Source organism: Thermothelomyces heterothallicus (assembly GCF_042370625.1).
Source record: "Thermothelomyces heterothallicus CBS 202.75 unplaced genomic scaffold P884_scaffold_1, whole genome shotgun sequence".
NCBI classification, from domain to species: domain Eukaryota; kingdom Fungi; phylum Ascomycota; class Sordariomycetes; order Sordariales; family Chaetomiaceae; genus Thermothelomyces; species Thermothelomyces heterothallicus.
This window is the reverse complement of record NW_027192562.1, coordinates 1,702,887-1,730,602: the sequence shown is the minus strand read 5'-3', so window position 1 is coordinate 1,730,602 and position 27,716 is coordinate 1,702,887. Positions and strand designations below refer to the sequence as shown.

The 27,716-nt window shown below is 56.7% G+C and overlaps 7 protein-coding genes across 7 annotated transcripts; 2 read left to right on the top strand and 5 right to left on the bottom strand.

The window, feature by feature from the left end:
• Window positions 1-589: 589 nt before the first annotated feature.
• On the bottom strand, window positions 590-1,146 carry P884DRAFT_266075 (uncharacterized protein; the record flags this gene model as incomplete). The annotated part of the gene is made up of 2 exons (XM_069441994.1): window positions 590-1,015; window positions 1,102-1,146. 2 exons carry the CDS (start codon window positions 1,144-1,146, stop codon window positions 590-592), a joined length of 471 nt encoding a protein of 156 aa, XP_069301827.1.
• Window positions 1,147-2,426: 1,280 nt separating this feature from the next.
• On the bottom strand, window positions 2,427-4,979 carry P884DRAFT_295929 (stress-activated map kinase interacting protein 1-domain-containing protein; the record flags this gene model as incomplete). Its single annotated transcript, XM_069444373.1, has 3 exons — window positions 2,427-2,546; window positions 2,613-4,896; window positions 4,957-4,979. 3 exons carry the CDS (start codon window positions 4,977-4,979, stop codon window positions 2,427-2,429), a joined length of 2,427 nt encoding a protein of 808 aa, XP_069301826.1.
• Window positions 4,980-5,800: 821 nt separating this feature from the next.
• On the top strand, window positions 5,801-7,253 carry P884DRAFT_253680 (mitotic checkpoint regulator, MAD2B-interacting-domain-containing protein). Its single transcript, XM_069440823.1, has one exon. The coding sequence runs from the start codon at window positions 5,842-5,844 to the stop codon at window positions 7,111-7,113; it is 1,272 nt and encodes a 423-aa protein (XP_069301825.1). The 5' UTR covers window positions 5,801-5,841; the 3' UTR covers window positions 7,114-7,253.
• Window positions 7,254-7,565: 312 nt separating this feature from the next.
• P884DRAFT_274127 (uncharacterized protein) lies at window positions 7,566-9,761 on the bottom strand (the record flags this gene model as incomplete). The annotated part of the gene is made up of 2 exons (XM_069442677.1): window positions 7,566-8,985; window positions 9,055-9,761. 2 exons carry the CDS (start codon window positions 9,759-9,761, stop codon window positions 7,566-7,568), a joined length of 2,127 nt encoding a protein of 708 aa, XP_069301824.1.
• A 2,644-nt stretch (window positions 9,762-12,405) lies between these two features.
• P884DRAFT_274126 (uncharacterized protein) lies at window positions 12,406-20,771 on the bottom strand (the record flags this gene model as incomplete). Its single annotated transcript, XM_069442676.1, has 12 exons — window positions 12,406-12,518; window positions 12,579-14,752; window positions 14,812-14,863; window positions 14,921-15,490; window positions 15,543-15,754; window positions 15,815-15,927; window positions 15,985-16,213; window positions 16,272-16,578; window positions 16,633-16,990; window positions 17,044-19,759; window positions 19,816-19,969; window positions 20,045-20,771. The coding sequence occupies 12 exons, from the start codon at window positions 20,769-20,771 to the stop codon at window positions 12,406-12,408; spliced, it is 7,725 nt and encodes a 2,574-aa protein (XP_069301823.1).
• A 2,401-nt stretch (window positions 20,772-23,172) lies between these two features.
• P884DRAFT_189804 (uncharacterized protein) lies at window positions 23,173-24,010 on the top strand (the record flags this gene model as incomplete). The annotated part of the gene is made up of 3 exons (XM_069437468.1): window positions 23,173-23,228; window positions 23,290-23,340; window positions 23,401-24,010. 3 exons carry the CDS (start codon window positions 23,173-23,175, stop codon window positions 24,008-24,010), a joined length of 717 nt encoding a protein of 238 aa, XP_069301822.1.
• Window positions 24,011-24,515: 505 nt separating this feature from the next.
• P884DRAFT_295925 (pyridine nucleotide-disulfide oxidoreductase-domain-containing protein) lies at window positions 24,516-26,139 on the bottom strand (the record flags this gene model as incomplete). The annotated part of the gene is made up of 2 exons (XM_069444372.1): window positions 24,516-26,014; window positions 26,073-26,139. The coding sequence occupies 2 exons, from the start codon at window positions 26,137-26,139 to the stop codon at window positions 24,516-24,518; spliced, it is 1,566 nt and encodes a 521-aa protein (XP_069301821.1).
• Between the last annotated feature and the right edge of the window lie 1,577 nt (window positions 26,140-27,716).

Below are 27,716 nucleotides of genomic sequence, written 5' to 3'. Positions count from 1 at the left end.
CTCTCGAGGTTTCGTCAAGATGTAGAGAGGTATAGAAACCGGCCAGGGTAAACCATAACGTCCAAGGTAACGTTTCGCTGTTGTTGGCATATCCGGCCATCGTCGACGTCAGCAGTCGTCATCACGGCCGGGGAGCCGGTCCGTTGGCGGGCGGGGTCTGCGACGAGCACGGGCAGGGCTCCCTTTACACCCAGTACGTGGCAGGAAACGAGGTCATCCAGATGCTGCTTGTACCAGGTGTAGGCAGCAGCGATTACCACCGTGTTTGGGAAGAGGCGACGATCAGGTCAACGAGCCGTCTCGAGACGACGGGCTTTTTCTGCTCGCCCACGCAAGTGACATCGCGACTTACTACTACAAGACACTCATGAATGTGTTGGACAATCCATTTTGAAAGAGTGCATATATTAACCGAATTCCGAGCTCAACTTGGGTTATCCCGCGTGATGGTTTGGGGGGGGGGGGGAGGGGAAAGAAAAAAAGGAATACACCTGTTACAACACTTCCCCCTTCCGCCCTCCCTTCCCCTCAAGGGGGCAACACCACGATAGTAGTAGACATTATTACAACAAGAAGTAGCATGGCACAATTAGAGGTTGGCCAGGACGGCAGCGCCGCCAAACAGGGCGCCCATGCCCACGGCGGCGGTCTGCATCGGTCCGGCGTTGCTCGTCACCGAGCTGGTCTCGGAGCCGGCGCTCGAGGTGACCGAGCTGACGGCGGAGGCGACGGAGCTGGTGAGGCTCTCGATCCGGGAGCTGAGGGACGAGGCCGCCGACCCGGTGGCGGTAGCGAGCTCCGACGACAGGGACCCGATGACGCTGCCGGCGTCGCTCGTGATCGAGCTGACGCGGGACGACGCCTCCGAGTTGATGGAGCTCAGGGCGGAGCTGATGGAGCTCGAGAGGGACGAAGCCGCCCCGTCGGAGGTGCTGGTGGTAGTGGCGGTGGTCTCAGTGGCGGTGGTCGCAGTGACGGTGGTCTCAACACCAGTAACGGTAGTGGTATCCTGGGCCTATAAACGGGAAAAAGGGGGTTGCGGTTAGCATCAACCCAAGCTGGCGTGAACCGGGTTTGGATATCCGGGGGGTCCGAACGTACCAGAGCCAGGGAGGCGAGGGCGAGGAAGAAAGCAGCGGAACGCATGTTGACGATGGGATTAGGGTCGGTGTAGTGTACTACTACTTGGGCGGGTGGTGTAACGATAGACAGGCTGGATTCGGCGGACCAGAGACAGGTATTCGGTCAGATAGATGATACAGCAACTGGAGACAAGTCGGTCGTTGGGACCGGGCGACTGCGAAAGATGCTTATATAGCGCGCTCTCACCCTTCTGGAAGGACGCACAGCACACGGCTACGTAAGTCCAGAAATGGCAGAGCGCCCATCCTGCCCTGTTCCGCACCCAAGTGCTCAGCCAGAACGGCCACGATCGGATATGCGGCCGGCCGGTGTCAACGTCACCCGAGGGGGCTTGTCCAAGTGAGAGGCTGTCTAGTGTGCTGCCGCAGCCCGTCACAGTGCGCAGCAGCGTTGCGTCGGAGGCCTTGACTTCGTATCAGGATACCCCGCGAATAGCTTGCTTGCGGCTGATTATGCGGGCAGGCTAGCCTTGTTCCCAGCCCTTCGATGGCATCATTGCGTGGAGCCGTTGGCTCTAAACTTGGAAAACGGGACAGTCGCGCCGGCCCGGAGCGGAAAACTTCATTTATCCGGTCCTTCCGGGGAAAGCCCATGGTGACCTGGAAGATGGTAAGCCACGATCAACCGCAGCAGGATGCTGTATGTACCACTTGTAATGGCTTTCGTGGATGTAGTGAACTGCGAAATCGCACGCTTACGGACCCTCCCCCCCCCCCCCCCCCCCCCCCCCCCCCCCCCCCCCCCCCCCCCCCCCCCCCCCCCCCCCCCCCCCCCAACCCAAGCTACTCCTTTCCTAGACACACGGGCTTCTGGCGTGCCTAGGACCGATCGAATTACGAAGCCCGTTGCCTGGAATCGAGTCACAGAAAGAATAGATGCCCGTCACAGTGGGTTGCTGTTGTGGACAAATATGGAGTGGTGTTGCTGTCGTCTATGGAAATCCCACTTTTTACAGTGGAAGCAACAGTTCTGGAGCCCACACACAGCATTTTCGCCACCTTTGTCAATCGGATGTCACTCCACTGGAGAGAGCCGCAGGCCGTGGGACTGTGGATTCCGGCTGCTGTGGCATGATGTCATCACCAAGCCCGCTCGATGTATATGGCATAATTTCTGCTTGCGTCGTTTGCTCGCCACTCGTCTTCCGGTGCATCATTGGTGGCCGCGCTGTGAAGAGTGTTGGGGAAAGAAGAGTTCGACTAGCCAGTGTGGCAGGTGCAAATAAGTTGGTTTAATACAATGAATGGTCCGTAGAGGGGACGCATCTGATGCCATACGAAGCCTCAAACCTCTCGGTACGGTGAGATGCCCTTCTTGAGCTCGGCAACGATCTCTGCTGCGTACTCGGCACTGCTCGTTACGAAGTCATATCTCTTGCTCTCGGTCGATTTGTACACCACCAGCTGTTGTTCCCCCCCAGTGAGCCAACCAGCCGAGGGTGTCCTGAGGGAGCTGCTGTTTGCACATACCTTGAAGTTTGTCGGGTGCTTACGCGAAACCTTGCAGCCCACCACGTTGCTGAAGTGGACCGTGGTTGATTTGCCGTCCCCCTCGGCCAGCTTGCCGCCCGATGCAGGCATGATGTGCACATACTCGCCATCGATAGCGAATAACTTTTCCGACAGCAGCCGCATCGGCTGCTTCCGCCAGACGGTGTACTTTTTGTAGTTGGTCGCCACCCCGAGCTCTTCCTGCTTCGCTACCTCCTTCGCCAGCGGGTGCGTCCCCATGAGCTTCGACTTCTTGCCCTTGGTCCAGCTGGAGTTGTCGCTGAACAGGTGCGGCCTGGGCGAAGAGCTGCTCAGGGACCCGGTCATCAGGGGGCCGTCGGTGGCGAAGCGGCGCCTGTAGAGATCCAAGTCGGTGACGTTGCCCAGTGACGCGACCGTCCGGTCGAGTAGGACGACTGTCCCGGAGCTCGGAAGCTTCAAGACGTGGTTGGCCTTGTCCAGCTGCCGCTTCCGGCAGGCAATGTCGAGAACCTCGGCCAACCAAGTGTCGGTGCTCACATCGAGCGTGATCATCTGCCCCGGGGCAACGTCGGATGAATGGATGTGGATCCGCAACAGCCTCTTCTCCCCGCGCGAGGACACGTTCGTCGGCTGGGTCGACTGCGGAACATCGGCAAACATTGTCGTGTTCGCGCGGTAGGCCGTGTTGAGGAGCGGGTTCTCTCGGGGCCGGTCCGGAGGTGGATGCATTCCAGCGTCCGGTCTTGGGGTGTTCCGGGGCGTCAGATCCTTGTCCTCCTCCTCGCCGGCTTCCTCTTGCTCGAACTGGGGCGTGCTGCGCTTGTTTTCCTCGAACTCCTCGGGCGAGGCCGGCACCAGCCCGAAGATGTCGTAGACCCGCGAGTTTGAGCGGGCCCGGTTGGCCTTGTTGTTGACTGTGGTAAACGACGTGAGCGGCTTCTTGCGTTCGAGGGGCGGGAAGTCATCGTCGATCTCGCCGTCCTCCTCGACCATGCGTAGGGTCCACCAGTTGACGTTCAGCTTATCGCTGGGGAGCGGCGGTTCCCGCTTCTCCTCGTTATAACGCCAGAGGCTCAGGCCGATGAGGTCGGCAACCGTGACGGGCCTGTCGCCGCCCTCCCCTTGATGTACGGTTCGCCGGATCAGGACTTCAAAGGGGCGCGAAGGCGCACTGGAGAAAGGCGCGTAGATCCGGAGCATGATGGGATTCGGGTCGCCCTGGCCCGAGAGCGAGGCAAAGCTGTCGAAGGGGAGCGCTGGTTTCGTCTTCTTTGCCTTCAGCGCGGCCGAGAGCAAGCTCTTGGGTTGCACCATGCTCAACGGCCGGATGGTGCTCATGGGCCGCGGCGGCGGCAGCTCTCCGACGGGAATATGCAGAGGAGCAGGCATGGCCGACTTTCGTATCGTAGACCTTCGTGTGAACTCCCGGGGCGGTGTGCCGACCACTTGGTGTCTTGGGGACGTGTTTAATGGATTCTTGACGGCATCCAGGATCGATGCCGAGTCGATGCTTTCTATCAGCGCCGACGACATGTCTGACGCATCCGAATCGTCATCTTCCTCTTCGAGAAGGTCGCTCTTCCGGCGCTCCGCTACCTCGGCAGGCTCCGTGTTCGACTTGACGCTTAGCTTTGCAGCACGGGTGGCGGCGGCCCGCGCGGCCTCCCTGTGCTTGTGGTAGGCCGAGGCGTCAAACTCATTTTCCGACGACACCTCGCTGCTCGTAACGGTATCGCGCCGTGCTCTCTCCTTGACGGCCTCGAGGGCCGACTGCGACCCTCTCCTAGCGGCCGGACGGGGGGAAGACGCGTTGGTCGTTTGGCGTAGGTTGGATGACTGAATCGGCGAGGACCCGGCGCGATGCCTCACGGGCATCTTGGCAAACTTGATCTGGTGCGCGGCGCGCTGTTCAGGCTCCTCATCGCTCTCGTCGCTGAGCTCGCTGCTATCATCCTCCTCCATGTGTTCCCGGCGCCGGCGCCGCTTCGTTGCCATGCCGGGACCGACGGTCTCGGCCACGCTACCGGAGAACATGCCGCCCTCTTCCCCTTCATCTTCGAGAGTCAGCCCGGCGCGCCGAGGAGCCTGAAAGTACTCCGAGGCGACCGCCGTTGGGATAGGTGGGGAATGAGTCCGCTTGATGAGGCCCGGATTGGGTCGCCACCCGGCAGCCTTGAACGGGGCCGAGTTGAGAAAGCCCTCATTGAGGGTGAACAGACGTTCGCCGACGCCGTCGGCGACATCACTCAGATAGCTCGTCCGCAGTTGGTACAGGACCAGGCTAGAGATGGTCAGCACTTTGTAGTTTCGCATAGAGAGGGACACAGGGCCCTGTACATACTCCTCAAGTTGGATCACCGACATGCTGCCCCCTTACGCCTGTCAAGCGCGAGCGCAATATCGCGCAGAGAGAAATAGTAGCCGTTGCGAATGGTGATTGTTGTGGAATGGAAGTGTGAGTAAAGTGTCCTGTCTGCGGCTTGGAAATGACAGCAACCGCCCGAACTAGCGAAGTCGATCTGCGGCCGATATTGAGCTCAGGGATCATCCGATTGAAGGCGCAAAAGCAAGGGAACGAGGCTGAACGAAGCTGAACTCGCTGTCACGGTCGCGGACAAAGATGTGGAGAGCTCTGTTTCATGCGGTCAACTGATGTGGATGGGCTGATCAATCAGCAAGGCATCCCAAAGTTGAACTAAACATGACAAACCCCACGATTACCGTCTCGTGTTGAAAGTGCAGGTCAGCGAGAGGGAAGCGGCGCTGGTGTGGGGTCTCGGGATGAATTCCCGCCACTGCTGTTGTTTGAAATGAGAGAGCCGGGCAAGAGCAAGCGGGACCAGAATCGTACAACAGTATCAGCCGAGTACCGTGCTTGGGAAAAACTATAACGTCTTAACGAAACGAGATATAAAGCATTAGAAACCATGCGATACAAAACAATCATGTATACAACGTAGTATTCAAGAATTTGTTCCTACTTTATGTTCCCGTTCTAGGGATATCATTTTGCAGCATGAACATTATCGGTACGTGGGGAGTACTTTTCCCTACGAACGCGGCACTCCTATCCTATCTAAGCCCCATCAAGATCCCTGCTGCATCGCGCATCTCTATCATGTCTTTAGCACCTGGCCCTTTCCGCACGCATCTCATTTCGCTCCTTGCTACAGCCGGTTGAATTCATCACGACACCTTTCAATACTACCTGTGAACGATTACAATCATGGGCCTGGTCGACTACTCCGACTCGGAATCCGAGACCGAGACGGTGCAGCAGAAACCTACTCCGACCTTTGCTGCGCCCCCGACAAAGAAACCCTTTCAGAAACTCCTCGACCGTTCGTCTGGCACCGGCAAGATTGTCGTCAACTTGCCAGCTGCGGGCGCTGCCACCGACGCTGATGCCGACGATGATCAGCCTCCAGCGAAGCGCGCAAAGGTCAGCGGCGGCAGCAGATTCAGCAGCCTCGGCTCATTTCTCCCACCTCCCAAGAAGACCGGCGCAACTGCTGCGCCGAAGAAAACAGGTTCTGCGCCCGCCCCCGGTGTGCATCTGCGGACAGGTGCCGAGCCAGCATTTGTCAGGGGCGGCGGTGAAGAAGAAGGAACGGTCGAGCTCGATGGAGACGGGGCCGCGCCCTCTGGGGTAAACGTACCTGCAACGAATTCGAAAGCTCAGCCGGGCCCGTCAATACCCGAGGGTCAAAAACCAGAAGAGGAGGTGAAGCTCGTTGGCGAACCGCTCATGTTCAAGCCTCTCTCGGTCGCCAGGAAGAAGGTGCCGGCCAAGAACAAGAAGAGAGATGCGGCTGCTGCTGGAGCTAGCCCATCACCAGGCGGAGCGGCAGCCCCTTCCAACGGCCCTACGACGAGCACACCAGCTGCAACGTCAAACACAGCGCCCCCGCAGAAGAAGAAGATTTCTCTCTTCTCAATAGGCGACGACGATGACGAAGCCGCGTCTGCCGCGCCCACCACAACCGACTCCATGGGTACTTACGAACCTCTCTTCTTCACCTCAGCCGAAAACGGAGGTGAAGGTGAAGAAGAAGCCGAAAGCGACGTAACCGCCGCTTACCCAACCTACCAGCACCACCACTACCAACAACAACAACAACAACGACAACGACAACCGCCGCCCCAGCAACCAGCACAGGACGACGCCCTCTCGTCACTAGCCTCCACCCTATCCCCCGCGGCGCGGCGCGAGCTCTTTGGCCGCTCCTCCTCCTCCTCTTCCTCCTCCAACAACAACCACAACAACGCAAAGGTGATCAGCTTCGACATGGAGCGCGAGTACGCGCACAACGAGGAGCTGCGGCAGTCGGGCGCGGGCGCCCGGCTGGCGTACAATCCGGTCCGGTCCATCGCGCCCGGCAAGCACAACCTCCGGCAGGTGGTCAACATGGCGCAGAGCAACCGGGAGGCGCTCGAGGAGAGCTTCGCGCGGGCCAAGGCGAACCAGAGGGACGCGGCGGGGCGGTACGGGTGGTGAAGATTATTACTGTTCTCCCACCCTTCCAATTTCCACAGATCGAGCTCGAGCTCTTGTTGTGTTGAGGAGTTTGTGGGGGGCGTGGGAGGATCCCAAATCGGGCCGGTCCCAAATCGGGCCGGTCCCGAAAGAAGAAGGGGTTTTTTTTTTTTTTTTTTTGGGGTTGGGGGTGGCTGAGGGAGAGGGGTTCGAAATGGATACCTAATGTTGGATGCCAATCTTGGATGGATGGAGTTTGTATCTGTTGTTTTGATATCGTGCGCCGCCTTTGACGCAATCCTCCAATGACGCAAAGGTCTGGACATATATACGATAGCTATGTGCTCATTAAGATATATACACTCAAGAAGATGCCCTTCTCCCCCCCCCCCCCCCCCCCCCCCCCCCCCCCAACTTTCTCTTCTTGCCTCAGTCTGACACAAAGGTAACCCGGTCCAAAAAGGGAACAAAAGCTAGCACGTCTCCACCCGCGCCGTCTTGCCCTTCCCAAACATCAGGAACCCCCATTCGCCCCGCGTGATGGGCGAGATGTCGTCGTACCCGTTGGGCGTCATCGGCCCGATCCTCTCCACGGGCGATAACGACGACGAGGACGAGGACGGCGGGCGCTGCCCCGTCCCGCAGCCCCCCCCTACGGTGCCGTGCAGCATCTCGTCGATGGACATGCCGCCGTTGGCGCAGTTGTTGGCGTCCGTCGTCGTCGTCGTTGTCGTCCACCGCGCGCTGGCAAACGACTTGATGGCGCTGCGCGGGCGCGCCGTCAGTTCCTCCTCCTCCTCCTCCTCCTCCTCTTCTTCTTCTCTTCTTTGCTGTGGTCCTCCTTCTCCGGCTACTTGCCCTTGTTCCCCTTCCCCGCCGCCCTTCTCGGCATGGGGCTGCTGCTGCTGCCTCTTGCCCCCCGCCACGCCGCCGCCCCCCTTGGCCGGTTTGTCAAACGTCGTCTGCAACTTCAGCGCGAGGGAGCGGCCCGGCGGGGCCGGGCGGAGCTTGGGCGTGGTGCGGAGCATCTCCGAAAGGCTGGGTTCCTCTGGCTCGTGCCAGGGCCGGTCCCGGTAGGTTGCTGATGTTGGTGGCGGCGGGGGCGGCGTTGAGGGAGGGGGCGGGCGGACCTCGGCCACCGGCGGGGTCGTGGTCGTGGTCGTGGTCGTCGTGGGCGGGTTGGAGCGTAAGGGGTGGATCTCGACCGTGGGGGGCCTGTCGGCGTTCTGCTGTTGCAGTTGGATCTCGCGGTACCAGGCTTCGACCTCGTCCAGCTCGGACTGGTCATCCGGATGGAGGTCGGCGGTGGAGAGGAGGACTTCCTTGTCCAGGGCCTCGGCCAAATCAAGAGTCCGGGTTCTCGTCTCTGGCTCTGGCTCTGGCTCTGGCTCTGGCTCTGGCTCTCGCCGTCGTGGAGGACTCGTGACTCTGTCCGGTCCTCGCGCCGCCGTCCGCTGCTCGATAGCCCCGGGTCCCCTCGCGCTCTCGGGCAGCGGCCAACCCGGGGCCGGGTCGACGTCGTTCTCGACTCCGCTCTCCCTCTCGACGCCGCCGTATGCCCGCTCGTACATGCGGCAGACATCGGCCAGAGCGGCGTCGTCGAGGGGGTCGAGCCAGCGGTAGGCGGCCAGCAGGGCGCTCTTGCGGAGCGCGCGGCGGCCGTTGGCGAGGAACAGGCGGCGCAGTTCGTCGACGGCGTCTTCGAGGCGGCACGCGAGCCTGGCGCGGGCGTATGCTTGCAGGGCGGTCCGGAAGGTGTACAGGTGGTCGAGCGACAGGAGCGCGAGGTGGTCAGACTCGAAAAGGGGCTCGTTCTGAGCGGTCGAGTTCAGGACTAGGTCCGCTGGCAGGCCAAGCGTCGAAGGATGGACCGCTTGTGGGAGCCAATTAGGACTGTGTCCGGATTTGCGACTTAGTGTTGGTGCCGCCGTCTGGTCATCAATGGTTCGGTCTTGCACTCACGCTAGCTTGAACTTCCTGGCCGCCTTCTCGAGTGCCCCCGCGAGAGCTTTCTCTTCACGTGGGCTCGGAGGGTGGGCGTAGGCGAGTCGGAGGCCGAATTGGGTCGAGGTCTGTGTCCCCGCCCGCGAGAGGGGACTGGTCCCGTCCGTACCCGACAGCGACGACATGACGGTAAACGGAGTGGCCGGTGTCACGGGGACGCTTCCGTATGGCGTCGGGCTTCCTGGCTGTCGTATCCTGTGGCTGAATGTCGAGTCGGTGGAGGAGGAAACTGTGGAGGCCGAGAAGGCCGAGGCCTCGCTGAAGGCGGGCGAGGCGGTTCCGTTGCGAAACCTGTCCAGGCGAACGTGGACTGTCCTCTCTCGTATTTGCCCTTCCACCGAGCTGTGTGAGCGGACGAGCTGCTTGAGCGCCTCGATCCTCGAGGAGGCCGGGAAGGACGGCTTGGACGGGGTGCTGGCGGCGGTAGTCGACACGGGGAGCGAACCCGGCGGAGTGTATATTAGAGAAGGAGTAGGCGAGGTAGGGAGCTGGTAGTCCCGGCGGACGACAAGGAGGGTGATATGTGATGCTTTCCTTCCCAGCCGCTTCGAGGCATATTCAAGCGCCTCGTTGACTTGGCTGGGCAGATGGTGGTCGTCGACGATGGAGGGACCGGCTTCGAGGGGCGAGGAGATGCGGCCCCGGAGGTATGTAGGGAACGTCATGTTGGCGGTTCGGCGGTTGCCCGGCCCACGAACGGTTGCGAGATCGAAGGACGGATGTGCTGCGAGATACCCCGCAAGAAAACAGAGGGAGAGGGGAGAGAAAGAAGTTGGCGATGACGAGTGATGAATCCGAAGACGCCTCGATGGTCAGCAGCAGCAGCAGCAGCAGCAGCAGCAGCAACAGCAGCAGCCGACGTCTGGGTTAGCCCCGTTGCGATGTGCTGGGCGAACAAGTCGAGAAAGCACCTCAGCCGCGGTTTTGGCTGAAAAGATGGGGAACGAGGAGGAGACCGAGACAAACATGCAGGCTTTAAAAGAAGGTTCCTGCACACTCGAGGCCGCGTTTCAGAGACCCGATCCGGCAATGCGGTCGGGAGTGGGGAAGAACCTGCAAGCAATGGTTCCAAACAAAGAACGAAAACAACAAGCTCCCGTAGTGTAGAGTAAGTAAGGTACCTATGCGTGCATGTATGTACATATGTATCTATGTATGTACATACATACATACCTAGGTGCATACCACACACTACACTAATGTGGTAGTGACCGGGTCCGGGTATCAAATTAAAAAAAGATCGGGCGGTTAACGGCCGTGACGATGAAAGAGCACCACAAAAAAAAAAAAGAAGAAGAAAACAACATTTAAAGACGAAACAACAAGGCACCCTTCTTTCTCACCTCCCACGTTGCCTTGCGTTTCAGGGCTGAATCACGCAGCCATCCATCGCTTCCCGTCCAGCGGACTGGTCTCCAAGGTTGCCCAAAAATAAAATAGCATGTCGTCACGGGCATTAGTGTAACTCGGCTACCTCCTTCCATCCTCCTGTACTGCGGTAGCAAAGTAAGTGGTCGGTGGCCTCATCACACATCACACAACGTGCATGACGCCCTCCATTGCCCATTGCCCGAGAGCATGGGCACGCAGGGGCAATGGGCAAACGGCCAACTGCCAAGAGGCCAACCGCCAAAACGGCCTGCCATGGCTCACCGTGCCAACCACGCGAGTTGTGCACACACACACCACACACTCGGGAAACGAAAGTCACTGCAGTAGCTTCGCATCCGACAGGGGTCTCGTCGGCAAGGCGAGGCCTCTGGGTGGTCGACCTGCCCGCGCAGGTCCCCCGCGCGCATTGGCGGCATCCCATTGGCTGCTTTGACCGCGTCGACCTGGGCAGCTCGACTTGAAATCTGGTAGTTACTCTGTACACTGCATTGCACAACGCATTCCTTCCTGCAATTGATGTGGGTGTGGGAGCACCTCTCCGCGGTCAATTCTCCGTGTTGCGCTTTGCCATTGAGCCCGTGCACCATCCAGGATGCGACCATACACATATCAGACAGCCAAAAGAAAAAAAAAAAAGGACAACAGAAACATGTAAAAACCCGATAACGTTAGTTGGATGTGACAAGCTCTCCATCCATCCAAAAAAAGAACTGGAAGAACCCCTGGATCGGCAAAGGTTAGTGTGCGGATTAGTTAACTACGTGTTGCTCTGCTACCCCGCATGCGATGACAGGTCGGCTCGAGTGGGTCTTTGAGAGAGACCCGGGACCAGGGTTCCGGGGTTTATTTTACACTAACCGCCCAACCCCTTGACTCTTGACCCAAGGTCGCGCGTCCCCCTCGCATATCGACAAGCCAGCCAATCAGAAGGTCGGCGCCTAAACTGGCATTTCAAGTCGACGAGCTCCCTGGAGCCAACAACACCACGACAGTTCCAAGAGTCTTGCTATTTTTGAGTTCCAACGCCGTCCTCTCCAATGATTGGCCGCCCCGTGTGTGAACTTTGTTCGAAATCCGATCGGCGGCCTGCCTCCTGGTCCCTGAGAGCAAACCGCCTGAACAGATACAGAGTAGATGGATGGATACATGCATGCTTTCTTGTCTGAGGTGCTCGATCCGTAGCCCGGCTTGCCATCCTATTTTCGGGAGATCAGCTCTGCTGTCATGGGCGACTTATGTAAGCCCTGTCAGGTAGCATGCTGCCCGGTGATGGCCCTCTACTACTGAGCACCTCGTCTCGCATCTCACCCCGGGATTCGATGAGAAAGAGACGCAGAAATCGATGCCAGAACCCCGCGACAAAGAAAGACAAATCCTAGCCCTAGTCACGCCTCTCTTGCCCGGCAGCTGATCCTCTATCAGACTTCATCTAAATAAACAATACAATGGCACTGGCGCCGCTCCGACCCAGGTCGGTCCTTGAACCTTTCCTTCCTCTCTCCCTCACAAACTCTCTCTTTCTCTATCTGCCCAAGATTTCCCTGGCCCCCAGATGCGAAGGCCTCCCTGTCCCACCCATCCTGGTAGTTCCGGAAAGAAAAAAAAAAGGTCGTGAATGCTCGGTGTCTCATGTCCATCCCTGAAGTCAACCTCCTTGACGCCGCTGCTCCTTCAAAGTGAGCATATGACACTCTTCCCGTTTCGTGCCGTTATATTGCTGCATCCAACGCATACCCGTAAGAATCGTTCCCCTTTTCTGACACAGCTTGTCGGCTGCTCAGCCACTGTGCAGTCATTGTCATGGTCTCGTTGCATCATGATCCATTACCCCTGATTGTTTCCCAATGACTTCCTCCTTCGCCTGCTTCGCACCTCGCACGTGGTGTTCTCGCCAAATCCGCCAGCATGACCCTAGCATCAGCCAGCCGTGTTGCTCGACGCGACGCTCGAGTCGTCGCTATAATACATTCCTGAACCTTCTTCCTCTAGCTCGTCGACGACCAAAAGCCCGGCTAGCGAATCGAAGATACCTACTCCATCGTCAACATCATCATGAGCGACATGGCGTTTGCTTCCGCGTCAGTACTTACTCTGGTTGAGCTGCACAAACTCTGCTGCCTCGTCATCCTCCGCTGGCTCCTTCAGGTTGAAGTACCTGCTGCAGTTCTTGATAACCCTCTGCAGGCCAGCGACGGCGCGCTCCGTCACCTCGGCGTTGCGGAGGACGTAGTTTTCGTGCAGATAGTGCAGGCACCTAAACCCCAGTGCCCTTGCTGTCACCCTCATCTTCTCGGCCAGTTCCCCTGCCTGGCCCGTCTCTTCTCCGGTAGGAGGGCGGATAGTGCGGTATTGAAATAGCTTGTCCTGCAAGAAGACCTCCGTCCCGTCAATGACCGAAGTGTCAAAGTAGCCCAGCAGGCCGGGCGCCCAGTCTGGAAGCCTATCGAGGCTCGTCATGATGATTTGATGTCGCGTTTCCCCGGATCTCGGCCGCGGGCCGTCAAAAGTCTCTCTCATAAAATCCAAGAAAGCTTTGCCCTCAGCATTTTGCAGCGACATGCACTGTTGGGAGACGTGCTTGATCAGGTTGTTGATCAGGGCTGCGTCGCTCGCGTTGCGACAAAAAACCATCCCGGCCACACGCAAGTATGGCGAGACCGGGTGGCCTAGCTGTCCCGAAATCCGGAAGAGTAGGGTGCGATAGATTGCATTCTCCATCTGGCGATTCTGCTTCATCAGGTTTGCGACGATCGAATTGGTCGACGCAGGGTTCTGCGCAATCGTAATCAGCCTGTCCACAAATATGTTGACCGGGACTGTACGGGGCCCCATTCGATAGATGATGCTGGCCTCGTCGAACCCAATCTCAAACAGCTGGTCTGAATCAGTCTTGGCCTCGCCAGGCTCCACGGCACCCGCGGTCGGGAGATTCCCTTCGACGTTGGTCGGCAGCCGCGTGTTTGCAAGTATGTAATCCAGCAGCGCGATGATAGTTTCGTACGATGGAGGCCGGTTGGGCATTCGCCTAGAGACCACGGCAACCATCTTGACAAACTGCGGAGAGAGGAACGGCTCTGCCTGGGTATCTGCCCACACAATCCATATCAGCCACTTGAGGAAATGTGGGTGCTGCAAGAAAGCCGCCAGCTCGTGGCGACCCAGCTTGACGAAGGACAGCATAAAGTCGAATACTTCGTGCCATGAACGCAAGTTCATGTGGAAACCCTGCCACAGGTGCTCGATGATGCGCAACACCCCCGCGATGACGGATTGCCGCCCGTCGACTTCTTCTGCATCCGATTCGCCATCTTCTTCCGGAGACGGAATACCATATTGCGCCGGGACTCGTTCCTTGATCAACCGAAGCACCTGAATCATAAAGTTGGCTGTGGCCTGTCGCACCTCCTCGTCGACGTTTCTCTGCACCAGCATGCGAAAAGCGAAGGTGTATCTGCTGAAATAGTCGTGGACGGCGACGCTGCAGTGAGCGCAACTGTCACACATGACCTGGATGCGGGTGAGAAGGTTGTAGAAGTCCGGAACATCCTTTGTTCGTGACGCCACTTGATCCAGGTGACTCAGAGCCATCGCGATCGCTTGTGTTTCCAGAGCATGGTCTGGTGAGCATCCATTTGGATATAGGCTCTTCAGCTGGAAGAGAGCCAAGCACACAAACTGGATCTGGGAAGGATCGAACAGACAATGTCTCCTGAGCAGCCAGGCGTTCTCATCGTGGATGAATTCCTCTATGTCCTCGGGCATCTTCACGCGGAAAGGGGCCGGGCGCCCCAGACGCGGCAGGCTCTCCTGCCTCTTGGCGAGAGACGACGACCTCTGGTAAAACAGCATGTAGGCACTGTACTGCTTCTCAAAGACTGTGTTGCCTGACTGGAACTGAGACTGGTAATCCGGGCCCCCGAAGCAAGAGTTCGCCATTGACGCCGGGTCCCATGGGGTGACCGTCTCGTCGTTGAATTCGACCCACGTCTGCGTGTCGCCGAGGGTTGGGCGCTCCCGGATGTAGGAATAATAGTGGCCCGATTCGGCAGTTCCGGTATGGACGAGGACGCCGACTAGTTCAAAAATGTCCTCCAGCTGTTCTTGGTTAGGGTTGCTCAGATGTTCGATAGTGTACGGCCGCATGTCGATCTTGTCCGGGAAAGAGAAGTAGTCGTTGATCTTGCTCCGCTGCATGGTTCTGAGGTTGAAGTCAAAGCGCTTCAGGTGAAAGATAAGATTGTCTGGGACATCCTTGAGACATGCCCTGTTTTACTCGGTGGTGAGCACCTGGAAGATGGTATGCGAGACAATCTGATTACGAACCTCTTGAAGGCGTCAACGTGACGATCGCAGGTAGAACATTTGTACTTGTTATCTGCACCTTGTCAGTTATCCGGAAAGGACATTGTTTTGCAGAAGTTCAAAGACGTACCGCCTTCCATGATTTCACCATCGACATAGGCCTGCAGGCTCTCTTGCAACGAGCTCTTCCCCTTGATATCGCACTGAATAGCCGAAAAGGGCTCGAGCCTCTCAGAAACATGCTCGCACTCTTGAGAGCGAACTTGCTGAACCAGTTGGCCACCGTAAAAGGAACGGAACCGGCTCTTCTCATCACTGGTCAGGAACTGTCCCTCCCAGCGGTCAAACAGCAGATTGTAGAACTCGTCAACGTCCATTTGAATGACGACGTCTATTTGTGTGTCCTCGTATGTCTTGATGCTCCCAACGCACTCCTCAGGGTTAATGAAGGGCCGGACGCTGTCTTGCAAAAAGGCGAATAACTTCTGAGTCTGGAAAAGCAGATTTTGGCTGTATTGCCGGTCTTGGACGGTCGCCCCAAGCATGAACTCGCGAAAATCGACGTTCATGAATAGCTGCGTCAACAGCGAGTTGAAGTAGCAGGTGTTGGACAAGTTTCGAACGCCAGGGTAGCCGCACGGCGCTCTAATGGCTTTTGACCTCTCGAATTGTTGAGGCAACTCGTACGCATAGACATCCCCTGGGAGGCCAATTAGTTTCCCAATCGTCGCATTACCAGTGGCGTTACACACCTTCTTGGTTGGGAAAGACCGGGACCAAGTCATCCATGTCCTCGAGAAGCCACATGAATTCGGTGGGGTCGTCTTTGACCATTGTGAAGATGATTTCCATAAGCCAACCCCGAGTCTGGGGACAAGCAATTGGCCGACCCGGCCCGAATGCCTTCTCGTACTCCTCACGAGGCGGGAAGAGGTGTTTCCAAAAGATCCTTCGCGCAAGCCCCCTGAGAACGGTTAGTCCATTTGCACCAGTTCGGTAATAGATGACCGTCACAGATGCTCACCGTCTTGGAAGCACACCCCGGCCGACTTGTTCGCCTCTCCTACATATGATGGTGTGCAGGAGCCGAACAAGGCCGGCCGCAACCACATCAGGCTCGGCGGGCCTGGTGAGATCCTGATCGAACATGGTTAGATATCATGCATGGCGAGGTATAGAACGCCTGTCACGCACCTCGGATGTGGTGTAGTTGAGAAGCAGGTTTAACCAGTGATGGGAGAGCTGCTCGAGGTCGGAGGACCCTGGATGCGTCTCTTCCAGGGTCTGGAGCATGTCAAAACATAGTTCAAGGATCTCCGTCGAGTTATCCGTCTTGGAAATCGCTGGCCCGACAAGCTGGGAGACTAAGGGCCAAAAGAAGTCTCGAAATTTCGCAATCGTTGCGGATTCTTTGTTGGAATATCTGGCCAAGGCACGTCAGATGCTATAAGAATCAGGGCGATAGCATAAGTGTGCCATACCTTTCACCCTCTGCAGCTGTGCCTGACTTTTCCCGGAGGAGCATTGCAGTCGTTTGCCTGACTGTCTCCCGTGGGTCGTTGAGAAGAAGATCGCCGATGATCCGTGGAACATCTGAATGGGTGGAGAACGCCGTCATGAAGTCGCTGCTTGTGCAGCAAGACTCCAAGATGCTCTGCAGACAGAGGGCAATATGTTTGGTGGCACTCTTCGGGGAGTCCGCTGGGGTAGCCATCGATAGGATGGCTAGGAGGCGATCCAAAAGCGGCGCGTCCAGGAATCGAGCGGCGGAGGCCGGAAGCTCCGGATCTGAATGTCGTGTGTCAGCAGTACACAGCAAACCAAGATCAGAAGAGAGAATACCTCTGAGAAGAGAAGCGAGCAACGAGACAAGAGCAGAGCTCAGCTCAATCTGGAGCTCCCGATTCGAACAATGAGAGACGATCTCGGGATCTGAGATTGCTCGGACAACAAGGGAAAGGGACCGAAGCAAGGGAGCTGAACGTGAACCAGAAGCCTCGTCTCGTTCGTGACTCCTCCTTTCATCTGAAGCAGGAGAGCCCGGTCGACAACTGTCGAGATATTCCTGGAGAGCGTTAACGGCGTAGAGTGATTTGAATGGTTGTCCCAGGGGAAATGTGTCCTTGTAGGAGACAGAAGGGTCACCGATGGTTTCCAAAAGTTTGTCATCGGCCGGGAGCTTGACCAAAAAACCATATATCTACAGAGTCACGGGTCAGCAAAGTGGACGTGGGCATGGACAAAGGACCCTACCTCGCGAGCGAGCTTTTCCTCCATTGAAAGATACTCCCAGAGTTCGTCAAAATGGCTCAGGATCTCAATCTCCACGGGAGATGCGCCCTGGGGAACTCTTGGGGGGACGGGAGCCTCAGGCTCCTTCTTGACGAGGATGATGCCGTTGTGAATCTGAAGGTCCTCAAGGGATTTGCAGATGTCGCTCTCTTGGGGAACAAATGGCCTCCCACGGTAGTAAATACGGTAGCTGTTGAAACCCGTCGCTTCCCGCAGACTCGCAAGCAGCGACGCAGCCGTGTTCCGCTTGCCGATCTTCAGGGGCATGACGGTGGTTTGCTTGTCCCCATCAAATGACTGGTACTTCAGTTCTGCTGGTTCCCCTTCAATATCCTTCGGGGACTCGAGAAGGAGCGATCTCATGTCCGGTGCGGAGAACTCCGGCCTGGACTGATGGAGTTGGTGGAACTCTCTCAGGACCGCCAGCGAGCGGACGAACAATAGCTCCTGCTCTTGAACTTGCTCATCCGTGGCAACTATTTCCATGGAGTCATCCCTTCCGCCAGCAACGCCATTAGCAAAGGCTCTCAACTTTGCGGCTGCCGAAGACAGCTGGCGAAGGCAACGGTCAACGAGGGCGAGATGCACTTTCCGAGCCCGGTAGTGCGAGAATGACTGGATGGAACGGCTCTCAATGTACACGTCGTTGACTAACGTGTGAATGGCCCTTTGCTCAACTGTTCCTGTCGGTGCAGTAAGAGCAAGCCGCCACAGCATCTCAATCCCAGAGTGGTTGGGATTCTCATCGTCGTCCAGGACGATACTGGTAGGGTCGTTCACCAGTGGCATCACGCCCTCGCGGACAAAATCGAGAGTCCCATGACAGAAATATTTGGGGTGCAGGGTCGGGAGGTACTCTGAAAAGCAAGTTGATGTGAAGGGGTTCTCGCCCGCGCTCCGTTTCATGGCCAGCGTCAGAATCTGCCACGCGGCATCTCGATCCTCCTGACATGCCGCTTCTGGGCCGACAAGCAGACTCCAGAGCTTCGGCCCAAGGTCTTTCGTGAGAGAAGCGGGCTCTTGGTAAATGATTGACATGAGCAGCTCCTTCCGAGGTGCATTCTGAGGCCCGCTGATAGTGGTCGAGAAACCTGCAGACTTCGTTGCGGGAACCGCTGCGGCAAGCTCATCGATTAGGAGCCTGGTCAGGTCATGCTCGGACGTCAGCTCGTGCAGATCCCTGCCATACTGAAAACGGCTCGTCATCTTGAGTACCCAGAGGCTCCCTATCGTAGACGGGGATGGATTAGCGATGTCGCTTAAGCAGTCGCGGAAGATGTTCCAGCGTCCATCTTGGCCGGGCCCATGACCCAGTATACTGTCGAGTTTTTGGATCGCAAATTGCTGGATGTCGGGATACGCAACCGGGGACTGCGGCCCGAACACGGAGGACTGGCGGATGAGGCGGATGAAGAGGTCAAAGGGTATAGACTCGGTAACAAGGCTGTCCATGAAGCGGGTGAGAATCTGCTTGAGAACCTGGTCGCAGAATTCCCGCATGGTTGAGCCAAAGTTCTCCACGGGCACCGTGTTAAGCTTTTCAAGAAAACAGATCAACGCGTCCAGCGGGAAGAGGTTGGCAATGCGGCCGATCATGCGTATGAGGGCGTCAGATACCCGGGGATCCTGCGTCGACGTGACCGTCTGCCAGAAGGTGTCGGTGTGGGCCCGGGAATATGTGTGCGAGACAACGAGAAAGCCGATAATGTTGCTGCTTTCGAGGGTAATTTCCGGATGACAGGTCGGACCCAAGACGTAGTTGACCAAGCCGGTGCTGAGGAGGAAGTCGGCAATGTACTGCAGGAGACCGAAGGGAGCTTCGTCACCTGGTGGCTCCGCCGTCTTACGATACAGAGCCACCAGATCGCTGCACATGGTACTCACGGCCATGACGCGCAGTTGCATCTGACTGGATTTGATGAGCTTGACGAAGTGCGAAAACTTCCAATGGTAGGCCATTGCCTCTGGTGCGAGATGTGCTGCAACGGGCGGCCGATCCTGGAGGTGGTTATTGACGACTTCCGACGGGACGACCCCAGGTGTAGCGAGACATGTTTGATATATCTCTGTGGCTCCCTCGATGAGGTTTCCTGCGCCCTCGGGCGATAGTTGATTCAAGTTTTTCTCGACGATGTCCGACAGCATAGAGGCCATGGCCGTGAAGACCGAGTACATGCGGCTAACGAGGCGCTTCGCGGACTCGCTAATCTGCTGACCATGATATTGTGGCCTATGGTAGACGCACTTCATGATGTTTCCCGCGACGAGGCATAGGTTTCCGAGGTGGTCAGTTACCACCCGGGGAAACTGGGAGACGTGACGCAGTTCAAACGAGGCCAGCTGTCGGATGTTTGCAAGGGAGCCTCCTTGACTGGCCGGGAAGTTCTGAAATGTGTCAATAACGGCAGACATCTCGGCGAGATAGCTCCAGTCCTCCTCTCCACTGCGCAGGTGCGGCGAGGAGCTGTGCATTGTCACCTCTTCTCGGCGCGTCAGTGACCCCAGGGCGTGAAGATATGGCGGTGAGGCGAGCGCCTGAATGCGCGCCTGGTCCGACAAGGACGGGTTCCTGATGATTCGGAGGTCGAGCTCGACGAAGAAGGCCGTCAATTGTGAAAAGGACCTGTAAAACGCAAAGATCTCCTGCCGCAGATCCTTGGACCGAGGATAGGGCGACCTATATTCCGAGTCAATCCCGTCACTTGCGGCCATGTCCTCGGCTCGTATACTTACTTCCGGTTGACCATGTGGAGGACCAAATGGGGCACAGCTTGCCACATATCCCGGTACAAAAAGTATGAATCCTCAACTGCAGCGGGGGAGGCGGCCTTGACAAAACTGAGATACTTGTCAATCCATTCGACGAAAGCGCGGGACACTTGTTCGTCTGGGGGTCGTTGCATGTCAGCGCACTTGCTGGGCACCCACACGACGCAAGGAGGGGCCATGACTTTGGGCTTACGGGTCGGCAAGTATTGCAATAGCCGGATTACGGTCTCTAGATATGATTCTGTGGCGTCGTGGAACGGAAAGGTGGCGGTAGGATCGTATTCCAGTGACCGACCCGAGTCGTCCAGCATAGTGATGGACTCGTCGTCATCGAAATCGGCGTCATCCTCGCCCGTCATGGAGATGACCTCGATGGGAGGGCTACCGCTGCCCGAACTTGACGACAAGGGAGTCTCGGATAGCATACCGTTAGCCGGCAAGTCGGTCCCGAGGTCCTCCACGCTTTTTCTCGCGGCATCGGGTCGGGATGTAGCAGAGGGCGGGGTGACACTCCGAGCTCTATGGGAGGGCGATGGCGGGGATGGGGGTAATGCCTCGAGGGGCTGCTGTGATGGCGTCCGCACATTGATCGTGACGCGGCTGGACCGCGGTTCCGTACCGGGCTCAGCGGTGAGTTGCTGCCGTTCCGGTGTTGTGGGTATGGTAGGGTCCGGATCAATCTTCATGGCAGAATCGCTCCTCTGCTCGGGGGCGGACATGCCCGCTGCGGGGGAGCTCGGAGTTGATTCGAAGGTCTCGGCCGACCGGCTCCGAGAATCGCTGGTCAAGGACGTGCGACGTCGCTTCCGGGCAGACAGGTTGTCGTCGTCGTCTTCGTCGAACGGATTTGGGCGGGTCGAGCAAGGCTCGGAGGAGACAGCACGTTCTCGCGACGGATCGGCTGTCGAAGCTTGAGCCATCGGGCTTGCGCAGAGGAGGGCTAATCTGGGGAAAGCAACTTTAGCTCCGCAGACGGATGAGCTCCGCTCAGGGAAGCTCGGTGGCAGCTTCTGGATCGCGCAGTGGTTAGCATGTGGTGGTGTTTTGCGATAGGTGCATGCCCGATAAGGTGGGGGTGACTGCTTGGTTCAAGCAAGCGGTTGGGGCGCTGGGGAAGAGGCAGAACGCGACAAAGGGTCAGAGCCTAGCAACTAAGCCAGAGCTACAGTTTAGAATCCCGGTTTGGAGAGCTTCGGCTCTATGCGGTGCTCAAGAAAAGTGGCGGGAAATGGGCAGCGACAGCGGAGAGAGTCCGCAAGCACGAACAAAGAGAAGCAAGCGGCCACTTGCCAATGAATCGAATCAGTGCACACCAGCATTTCTTGTTCTCCTTTAACGCTTGTTGATGTTTCTTCCTCCCGAACCCCTGTCCTCGATGAGTTGCCGGGGTATGGAGGTTACGCGTAGGTGTGGGGAGTGCGCAGGTTGAGCTCGGTCGTCGGAATGAAAGGTATGTAATCCGTTCTGATGTAAGTGCGAGACAACTCTCGGTGCTCTGCAGCTAGACTGCCCAAGGGCGCAAAAGAGGGGAGGGGAACAGGCTGTCGCGTTGCGGGCGAACAAAAAAAAAGTTCCAAGCTCAACACATACCTAGGTAATAGCAGCCAACAATGCACAAATAGATAGGGTAAGGAGCTACCTGCAAGAAGAGAGTGCCTTGATGTCGGTATAGGAGAAATGTGATAATCCTCCTAAAGTATTCCCCAGCTCCGCCCTTGGTCGAGTACAAGTTACCGTTTAAGGCTTGGAGGTCGCTTTGGTGTCAGCCCAGGCTCGCGGTCCCGCAATGAGTTGAAGGGCAATGACGGAAAGAAACGAGGGGGCTGCGTGGCCGCGGGGCGTGCGAAAACGATAATGCGGGGCAGGGTGTGGTTGCATCAGCTTGGCAGCCAGCTGTGGTCGACGATTGTTCGGCACCTTACACTAAGAACGGAGCGGCGTCGGGACGGAAAATCGGAAAGACGCCGCCGTCGTGAAAGGTATGGTATGTGCTGGTCAACTTTGGGATTTTTTACTTTTCAAATGGGCTTTTTGCCTTGGGAGTTCAACCCTCATTGCCTCAATTGAGCTCCTGCTGTATCATGCAGCAGGATCGTATCAGCCCTAACAAATGGGCAGGCCAAATATGCGGGCGCCTCCCTACACTGCAGATACTAAAGGTAAAGAGATTATAGACAGCATACTAATACGAGAAACAACTCGTTTATATAGGGTCATCTCTTTTTCGTGTCGCTTTTATAGCATAACATAAGTAGGAGCATAAGGTAAATTCAAGGTCAGACTGCAATCAGCCCAAGGCCCCGCTCAAATCCAGTTCAAAAGGTCCCGCGAAGGAATGTAGAGAGTACTGTACAGAGGACGTTAGCTACCTTATGATTTGTACGTGTATGTATGTACATACCGAGGAAAAATGGTCACTGCTACTACGATCAGTCCCAACCCCATATCAGAAGGTGCTTTGCAACCTCAATGGAAGCTCAATCGATAACGTTACACCTTGCATAACAGAATACGAGGCCTTACCTCCTATCGCTCCTATATTTCAGTCAACCTCCCCGAGTTGTTGTGAGATCAGCCGTATTTCTCAACTCACACAGTCCATACCTTGTAAAGTTCCTACTATGCTTGGTATATTGAAGGAACAGGAAACAGAACAATTCGCAACGGAGCAGTAATGGACATAGAACCAAAATTATTTTTTGTGTCTTTCTTTGTCTGCCTTGTCTTTTCAAGGAAACAACAGCAGTTTAAAAAAAAAATTTAGTCGGCGGTCGCGAGGTAATGCCGAATGGTCAGCAAGTAGAGAACAGTGCTCTTTACGGAGTACCCCGGTGTGTTGTTATCGCTCGCGCTGCGCGCCAGATCTTCACTCCCAGCTGACATTGTGGATCCTGGTCCGGGGCCCGCTGGGAGCAGCCGAAGCGGCGCACAAACGGCTGACCCTTGTTACTCTGAATTGTTCTTTCATCAAAAGATTTTCCAACGTTCAGCTTCAGTGTTCCATGCCTTAAACTCGCATCAGCATCAGCTCGACTAGTGAGCGTAGATACAAACAAGAAAACAGCAAAAGGGACGTTTCGGGGCACGTTCCTTGAATTCGCATGTGCCACGAGCTGCGCTCATCGGCCGGCAAACAGACAGCAATGTGGACACCAAAGTCAGCAACTCTATTGTGATATTTCATTTATTGTTCTACTCTTTAAACGCCTCACAGCAACCGGCCGCTGTTTTCGGAAAACAACAACTAGCTTAGCACGCCCTTCTAGGGACCGCTCCTGGAAAGACGTTCAGGTTTCGCCTTGCGTTGACGGGTGAATTGCAATGGATCGGAAAAGAGTTGTGCATACGCTAGACACGCCTTACTCAGCAGTTGAATGGTCGGTTGAACTTAAAACATCCACCTGCGTCTCGCGGCTACATGCTGACTGGTGTGGAAAGGCCACATATAAGCCAGGAAGATCAAGATGCTATCCTAGAACTTCTTTGCCAGTGAGTCTGGTTCCTGTCCCCCTTGGTCTGTCACCGCCTCCCCTAACATGCTTTGCCGAGTAGATTGCTATCTCCTCTTGGGGCCTATCGAAGATCATTCATAACACCGTCGAAAGGGAAACGGAAGCGCTCCAAGAAAGCCAGAGGCTCGGAGACGCCCTCAAACGCAGCACCAGCGTCGACTGTCCCTCCTCCGCCAGAATTGGCTGCCCATGTCGATGTAGGGCTTTCCGCCATCTCTCGCACCCTGCAGGCCATGTCTGGCAGGGAGACTCCGAATCGCGAAGAAGCAGAACCCAAGGGTTGCAGCAGACCTTATAGTGTCGTTTTCGTAGCGCGAGCCGGCCAGTCTTCCGCGTTTCATTGCCACTTTCCCCAAATGGTAGCACTTGCCGCGCAGTCACAGCCCCCGGATAAGGCCGTGAGGCTAGTTGGTCTCTCCAAGGCTTGCGAGGACCGGCTGAGCACAGCACTAGGGATTCCCCGTGTCTCCAGCATCGGTTTGCGAGAAGATGCCCCGCAAGCCAAAGGGCTCGTCGAGTATGTGCGAGAGCACGTAGCGCCTGTCGAAATCGCCTGGCTTCGGGAGGCCCAGGGCGGCAGGTTTCTCGAGACAAAGATCGATGCTGTTCCGACCAAAATTGGGGTCAAGAAACAGAGGGTCTCTTGACCGAACTGCAGTGATGCGTGGAGGAGATATGTGGTTGTGTTTGGAAACAGGTACAGGCCTCCTTATTGTGTTTTGGTGCGACCGGCGGCAGTCGTATCCGAGCAGCCGCAGATTTGCACAATATAAGGTGTTGCCGCACGCACGAACCCGCTGCTGCGCTGCAGCATAGCCTCTGGGTACCCTTCGCCCTTCTTTGGGGGGGGAGAGGATCACTGCTCAGCACCGTGCTGTGAGTGTTGGCAATAGGAGGGCCACCTCGCCGATCGTTTGGTACAACAATATTTTTTTTTTTTTTTTTTTTTTAGTAGGAGTGAGGGGAGAAAAAAGATGCCAACCTCCAACCACTCCCTTCTAAAGGCTTTTGTCTCTCATGCAAAGGGCAGGAATCCATCTTCCTGCTGCCTGCTGACTGCCCCAAAAACACAAAAACCACACAGCACATTACTACCCCGCGAGACATCTGGCAGTGTACCATCACCATTACCATCCAGCTTGGAGGCTCGACTCAGAAGCGACTAATCCCCCTCCCAAAAATCCACGACACGACCCAATAGATGGGCACCAACAGTTTATTCCGCCACGACATGCTCTTGGTCAGGTACGCGCCCCGCCAGACTACCCAAGCGACCCACCCCTTCAACTCGTCCGCCTGGCTCTGGTGGATGGCCTTCCAGCTGCCCAGGTACGTCAGCGTGCCCCAGTTGCGGAAGCGGAACGGCTTGTCCTCCGCCCCGCCGCCGGCCGCGGCAGCGCGGTTCAGGGCCTTGGCCAGGTAGGTCGCCTGCTGCGAGGCCACCTGCGCCGTCTTGGGCAGCGTCCGCTCGTTCTCCATGACGGCGCAGTCGCCGATGACGTAGACGTCCTCGAGGACGCTGTCCGGCTCCGGGGTGGAGCCCGGCTCGCTTGTGCTGACGGTCGTGCGCGCCCGCAGGTAGGCGTCGGTCAGGATGCCGCCGGTGCGGGCGTCACGGAGGAGGTGCCGGGTTGTGGGCGGCGAGGTGCTGAAGGGGTTGGCACCCGGGAGGGGAAGCCGCTTGGCGGCGAGCTTGGCGATCAAGGGGTTTGCCATGAGGCCTGTGCTCCAGACGACCAGGCCCGCGCCGACTTCCTCGTCGCCGTACTCCTTGATCTTGATCTTGAGGGCTCCGCGGCGGCGGCCGAGCTCGCCGTCGGCCAGGCGGAGGCGCTCGAGATGGTGCTCGGTCTTGACCTTGATGTTTTGTCGTGAGAAGGTGTCCATGGCATACTTTGCGAGCGCCCGGTCGAACATTGGAAGAACCTTGGGGGCTACGTCGTAGACCGTGATGCTGACCAGCGGGGCGAGCTCGGGGTAGATGGGGGCGAGGTCATCGCGGATAAGGTCGTGGAGCTCGGCGGCGAATTCGATGCCGGTCGGTCCGCCGCCCACGATGGCGAAGTGGAGGAGCTGGCGCTTGTCGTCGTCGCTGAGGTGGTCGGACCCGCGGGGGTAGGCGCACTGCTCAAAGAGGGAGAGGACGCGAAGGCGGATGCGCCGGGCGTCGCCAATGTCGCGGAGGAAGTGTGCATGTTCGCGGACTCCCTCGATGCCAAAGGTTTGGCTGTACGCACCGCAAGCGATCACAAGCTTGTCGTAATGGATCTCGATGAGGTCGCCCTTGGGTGCCTTGCCCGGCCCGCCGGTTTCTGATGATGATGAGGGAGAAGGAGCGGGGATGACCGTCTTGCTCGCGGCCTCCTCGGCCGCGTTCGTCTCAACACTAATGATCTTCCGTTCAAAGTCGATGTCGTCGGCCCAGCCCTGATAGAAGCCAATCTTCCCCGGGATACGGCGGACTGGCTCCAGAATGGTGCGAAACTCGAGGGTGCCGACAGAGGTGGAGGCTAGCAACGGGGTAAAGACAAAGTAGGAGCGTGGCGAGATGATAATGCGCTCGTACTTGGCTGGGTCAAGAGTGCGAGCGAAGCCATACCCTGCCCAACCTGAGCCAAGGATCACTACCCGCTCCTTGTGTGTGCCATTGTCTGGTGGGATCGGTTAACGAGACGGACGCACTTGGTTCGAAGCCGAAAAAGTACTTACTTTTAGCGATACTAAAGCATCGTGTTGGAGCGTTTGTCCGGCCTACAAGTTGGCGGCACCAGGTCATGTTAGGACCATAAAGGGGCATCTTCGAGGCAGATAAAGGTGATATCGGCGGCTTAATATCCCGGTTCAGTCAACGCTGCTCTCCGCTACCAACTCCTGGATATGACGAGGCTAATTCACATATTCAACCCGAGGCTGTGTGTAAACTACCCGTGTCCCCAAAGATGCATCTTGAGGGAAAAAAAGAATAATAATAAACGAAAGAACCAAAAGACAGAAGAGGGTTGACAAAAGTCTGAACGTGGTGGGGGTTTATGAAGATGTTCACTGATGTCATGGGGCGTCCACGAACAGAAGCGAGCGCCAAAATCCACAGTCGGGAGTTTACAGAGGTAGCAAGTTCCGGTTGAGCCCGTGAGCGGACTGGCTTGCACTAGATGACTCCTCCGTATACTGACTCAGAGGGCCTTGAAGACAGAGCAGGGAACGGCTCAAATCGGGTTGAGGCGATTCCACCGCTTGTCAAGCCTTTCCAGAAGTTCTCCAACGGCCAGACCCGAAGGGCAATATACGTGGGTGGTACTTCATTGAAGGTACCTTGATGAGTACCTATTCTATACCTCAGTCCACACGCATATGAGGGCACATAAGGTGGGTGCGGTAGGTACCACAAGAGTACTGAAGCCGTTGGCTTGGCTTGGCGTAAATGCCGCTAACGCTCTCCACTTCATCCCACTTAAGTTACAAAGCTTACTCAAATTTCAGCCAGCGGCTGGGTCGGGGTGGCTTGTGCTGCGGTTCGGGAGGCCCCGGAATCCGGATCTGTTACAACACACTCAGCCCTGAAAAAGAAGGCTCTGGTTCCCGGGCATTTTTAACTTGCGCTCCAACAAAGAGTATCAGGAATGACTCCCTCATCCAACTTCCTGAGTAATCTGTACAGATCACAAGGCACCGCTGGATCGGAGTCATCGGGAATCCTCGGCTTCCGCACCCCTCAATCACAAACCATCTTCTTGTATGGTTTGGATCGATTTGCGATTTATGGTCTCCAAAACAACAGAGCACATCCACAACATACCGGGCAGGTGTTTATTTACCTATCCTTGACGATAATTGCAACTTCGTGGTCGATCAAGGCTCAAGGGCTCGCACCGCATCAATTCCATGGTCCAACTTGTTCGTTCAGTTGCCTTCAGAGCTTTCACCACCCGTAGTTAATGTAAACAAGGCCATCCCTGCGACTGAACATGCCAAGACTGGTATCCTTCTGAGACAGACGATGCCGTTGAAACCTGTCCTGCGTGCGGTGGATTCTGCAGAGCAAAAGGAGATTTCTACTGTAGTACAAGTATACATAGGTATATACTCTGCATGTGCACACCGATGCTACAAGTAGTCAGTGCCTGTGCGTTGCCTCGAGCTAATGCTCGTCCGTAGCAGTGTATTTGTTTGACACTTTGCGATGTGCGAATCCGAAACCCAAGGTACCGTGCTGCCGGCATTTGGTCCGTCAGTCTGCCTTGAGGTAATCGAGCGCATGCACGGATATTTATAGTTATGCAGATTAGTGTAGAGAAGAAAATAACGTTATAAACCTAGTTAATTCTTACTGTCCTTGTCTGAGAGCTAACTACC